General features: G+C 35.9%; 1 protein-coding gene across 1 annotated transcript; it reads right to left on the bottom strand.

The window, feature by feature from the left end:
- Nucleotides 1-1,413: 1,413 nt before the first annotated feature.
- LOC143537158 (glycosyltransferase BC10-like) lies at nucleotides 1,414-4,151 on the bottom strand. The gene is made up of 2 exons (XM_077030986.1): nucleotides 2,779-4,151; nucleotides 1,414-2,105 (listed from the first exon to the last, which is right to left on the bottom strand). The coding sequence occupies exons 1-2, from the start codon at nucleotides 3,361-3,363 to the stop codon at nucleotides 1,467-1,469; spliced, it is 1,224 nt and encodes a 407-aa protein (XP_076887101.1). The 5' UTR covers nucleotides 3,364-4,151; the 3' UTR covers nucleotides 1,414-1,466.
- Nucleotides 4,152-4,432: the final 281 nt, after the last annotated feature.

The following is a 4,432-nucleotide window of genomic DNA, read 5'->3' as shown; positions in this document are numbered from 1 at the left end:
TCTTGATGGGCTAATTTATGAACCGTCATGTCATCTAGCTAGATAGATTGAAATAAATAACCAGCTCTAACTTTGTGTACATCAGCATCAAGACCATATAAGGGATGACCTGTCAAGGAGAAAGATGACCACGAACAACATTTTAGACGATCATGATATGTACATAAAAGCCCCCTGGTAGCATAACAAACCGAACCTCTACAGACTGAATTCTCGTTGTGTCCCCGTCATAACCCGCGGACTCTCTCACCAGTAATTAATAACTTATGTATTAAATTTGTGTCTGGTATACTATAATATTTAACAATTAAATATTATTATCTGTTTGTTGTACAAAATGTAACTTTTTGGATCATACCTCAATAGGAACGATCAATTAATGATGTTCACCCGTTCAATAACCAACAAGTATAAGTACGTTACATCAACAACACTAAATCCAAACAATAAATTGGTAAGAGCCCAAAACGTACAATATCATCACACATGCAACTTATGATCAAAGCGACACATATTAGGTTAATATGGGTTAGCTTAGTTACGGTAATGTCGCTAAACTCAAAAATTTTAACTAGTACATGCCTTGAATACTCATATAGCTTATTGTATAAATAGTAACATACTTGATACGACGTTTATTCGTTTTGTAGAACTCATGTGTTGCAACAGCGAGTCGACGTGAATTTTATTGGTTTTGTTATGTTTGTGACGGTGCTAGAACTAAAAGAAATTGTATACCGGATGACACAAATAATAACATATTTATAACGGCGTTTACTAGGTCGGTAATATTTAAGGGTCGTGGCGACCACGTCAACGCGACTTTTGTCGGTTTCGGTTACCCAACCTTCTTTGAATAATGAAAACCTTGTTAAGTTGTGAAATCTCATCAAACACATTAATTAGTCGACCTATACTATATATTAAATCACATTTTAAAATAAAATTTATCTAGTCATGGGGGATACGTTATAGCCTACCCCGTCCAAACCTTTATAATCCTTTTAATAATACAAGCGTCGCTGCAAGTAAGCAAGGCTTTAGCGTAGTTTTTATTGATATGTTGAATTATGTAATGCTCTATTTGTATTTATGTAATTATTTAGTTTCTTGTTTTTTATTTAACTTTGAATTATATTTTACTATTTGAACATATAAAAAATTATATTTAAAAGGTAATTTGATTTATATAGATTAGTTGTAGAAGTAGATAATAATGTGACGACAACGTAGTGTATGTTTGAAAAACGGTGTATCATTTAATGTGGTGGTTAGTAAGGGCTTTGATCAAAGTGGGATGCTCTTTAGATGTTCCTCATTGTTTGTTATGCATCCACACCCGATCCCATGAAAATGAGGACTGCTTGTTTGATATTCGGAAAAGTTTATGGAAGATAGTAAAAAGACAAGTAAAACTGAACACATGTCTCTCGGTTGAAATTTAATTAAGGTTTTACATGTTAACTTCAAAAATGCATTACCTCAGAAGCAAGCTCTAATAACCTAAACAAAGAACTCGGTATAAACTTCCTAGCAAACAAGAAACACACCCTTGTAGGTTCTCCATTGTACATACACTCGGTTCCATTCTGCATTTGTTTCAATAAATCAACTGTCACTTCCCACCTTCCAAACCTGTAGGGATGAGGTCCACCTTTAGACCAGTCAACATATGTCAATGATCGATCCGAATTTATGAGCGGGTACTCAATATTCAAGAATGTTGGGATGTAATGTTCATCTGAGTAACAAGCGGGCTTGCAGTAGTCTCGAAACAATGGGTAGTATTTCTTGTCACATATGACCTCTAGGGCTAGGTGACGGTCCACTTCAAACCACTGGGACCCTTTTCGCCATTGTTGTAATGTGACCACTGGTTCCATGTTATGGTCATATCGTCCACGCCCGACGGGCCCTTCTTGGTCATAACACTCAACAAAAGTTTTTCTGGAGTTGATGAGATATGAGTAAATGGTTGAGAAGTTGTAGAGGGGAATGCATGCCTCAGAAAGAAGGATAAATCTTTCATTTGAGAAATCAAGCAATGCGCTTGCTAGCAGCCGTCGCTCGGCTTCCACCATGCTTATTTCTCCCCATGTAACGACCTGCACACATAATAAAATATAGGACGTGTTTTATTGTTCAATTCATATATAATTTTGGTGAACTTCTATCATTACTAAATATATAATAAAAACGTACACTAAATGACTTAAGTAACATAAGTAATGTAGATATAGAATTCTTTAAGGTGACTAAGAACTTTAACCGTTCTATGTAGCATCAATTCAGTGTGAAATTAAAATTTATGCTAATTGAACTACAAAAATGCTGGTAACATTGGAATGGCATTCCAGCTAGGCTCTTGATGAGAATACGAGGGTTCAGATCCTGGTGTTGATTATATTATTGGTGGAATTTAGAAGTAGTAGTAGATGGGTGTTTGAGTTGTCGTTAAAACAAATAATAAATAAATAAATAAATAATAAATAAGAAAACTTAAGTTGTTAAAGTTAATAGTTAGAAAGTTACTAATGTCGTACAAAATATACAACTAATGCTCCCTAACTTTCCCCAAAAATGGATCATTTTCTCATATAAATTAAAATATAAATTGGTGCGCATCTCATATGTAACTTGATGAATATATTTGTGGATGTTGTGTCAGTATTTAGTTTCTTTTATTTCTACAGCCAATTTGTTGGGATATAAATGTATGAATAACCAAGAAGACAATCCAAATAAAAGAGAGGTTTAATCCGGTATATATGAGCATACCTCACTTGGAATTCTTCTTCCTTGAAACATAGGCTCCGGAGCCACTTCACCAACATAGTATGGTTGAGTATGAACGTAAATGGAGTAAAATCCTTTATAACCTCTAAAGAACCTAGCCCAAAGGGGAGACAAGGGTAACCTTCCTCTAACTAAGAACATGAAAGCAACCTTCGGAATCTTCTTGAATGGAGTCTTGCGTATTCTAGGCACCATCGACGCTCTCCAAACCAACTCTTCGTCCGTCATGCTGTGTAAAAATGCGCTTGATGCAGCGGGTCGTGGTGTTTCGGATTCCTCTTTTGGTTCTTCTTTAACACTCTTTTTGGTTGTGTTATTGACCACAATGTTTGTGGGGGAGGTGGTGCTCTGTTTTTGGGTTATCACTTGAGGATTTATAGGGTAGACTCTTGGTTGGTCTTCAAAATTGGAGGGAACTTCAAGTGAAAAGTATTGCTTCAGTTTTGAGTTTAAGGGTATACTATAAAGGCAAAAGATTAGTGTAGCCCCAAGCCCTATGCCACATACAAGTATCACAAAATAAAGGGCTAATGTTTTCAGATGCAGTTGTCTAATTTCTTTCTTCATCTAGAGACACAATACTAATCACAACTCCCAAAAGATCAAAACAAGAAATGCACCAATCAATTGCTTAGCATGAACTAGACTAGTTTTGAATGCTATTTACAGAATTCACTCTCTATCTTTATTTGATATGATCCTTTTGACACTAATCTCACCAGCCAGATCATGACACGCTACAACTATCGAACACTCGAAAAGATACGGTGCAACTCTGATCATAAAATGTGAAATGTAGATCAAGTAGAAGATGCAATATCCTTATGATCTAGGGATCAGTTCTTAACAAAGAAGTGTAAAAAAGGTGTAAATGCCTAATATGACAACCTTTTGATGTACCCAGAGAACATGCTAAATTTAATTGGAAAGAAGGTTCTTTCTTGTGATGAAAAATGACAAAATGATCGATGGAGCGTTGTGGAATCCACCCAAAGGAAGGCAACAACAAAATGATGATGATGGAAACGAGGAAAGAGATCGGCCAAAGAGAGGAGAGTGGTGCCATGTGGTGGTTACTAGTCCAAAAGTAGGTATCACATCCACAAATTAAGGGCTGCCAACAAGTTGTCTCATTACTTGGCAAGGTTACAATTTTTTTGGGTCTAGATGTTGACATCTAAAGAGACGAGAAGAAAGTCTCAAAAGATTTGATAACAAAAAATAAAGAACGCTAATATATTTTATTCTTCGGCTGGATGTTATAAAATAGTAATATGTTTTGTATTTGGTTTGTTTGGTGATATTTTCGGCACAAAATTATACCATCTATTATTATACATTTATAGTTCATCTTCACATTATAAAGCTATATGTAGTAGAGGGGCTACACAATGGGGCGACTTACGTCATGCATTCAGTCAGCAAATGGTAGTTTTCGTTTTACGGGTGTAGTGGGGTTGTAGCAATAATATACATACATATATACTACTCAAGATTACCCAAGCCATAGACTAAGTGCGGGTCATGTCACAACAAAAAAGGTCACATCATGGAGCACGACTGTGGCTACCCACGTATAAGGTTGGACTGACAAAAATTCAAGTCATCACAACCGTGCCAACTGTAAAGCCCAAGT

This window comes from Bidens hawaiensis, unplaced genomic scaffold, assembly GCF_021521415.1.
Source record: "Bidens hawaiensis isolate Kalapana, Puna unplaced genomic scaffold, B.hawaiensis_p1.1 tig00011138_1, whole genome shotgun sequence".
NCBI lineage: Eukaryota > Viridiplantae > Streptophyta > Magnoliopsida > Asterales > Asteraceae > Bidens > Bidens hawaiensis.
Note: the sequence above shows the minus strand (reverse complement) of the source record. Positions and strands in the feature narration are given on the sequence as shown.

Coding starts and splice junctions, on each gene's coding strand:
- LOC143537158 (XM_077030986.1), bottom strand. CDS start 3,363: ATGAAGAAAGAAATTAGACAACTGCATCTGAAAACATTAGCCCTTTAT. Junction 2,106..2,778: donor GAAGAAGAATTCCAAGTGAG/GTATGCTCATAT, acceptor TTATGTGTGCAG/GTCGTTACATGGGGAGAAAT.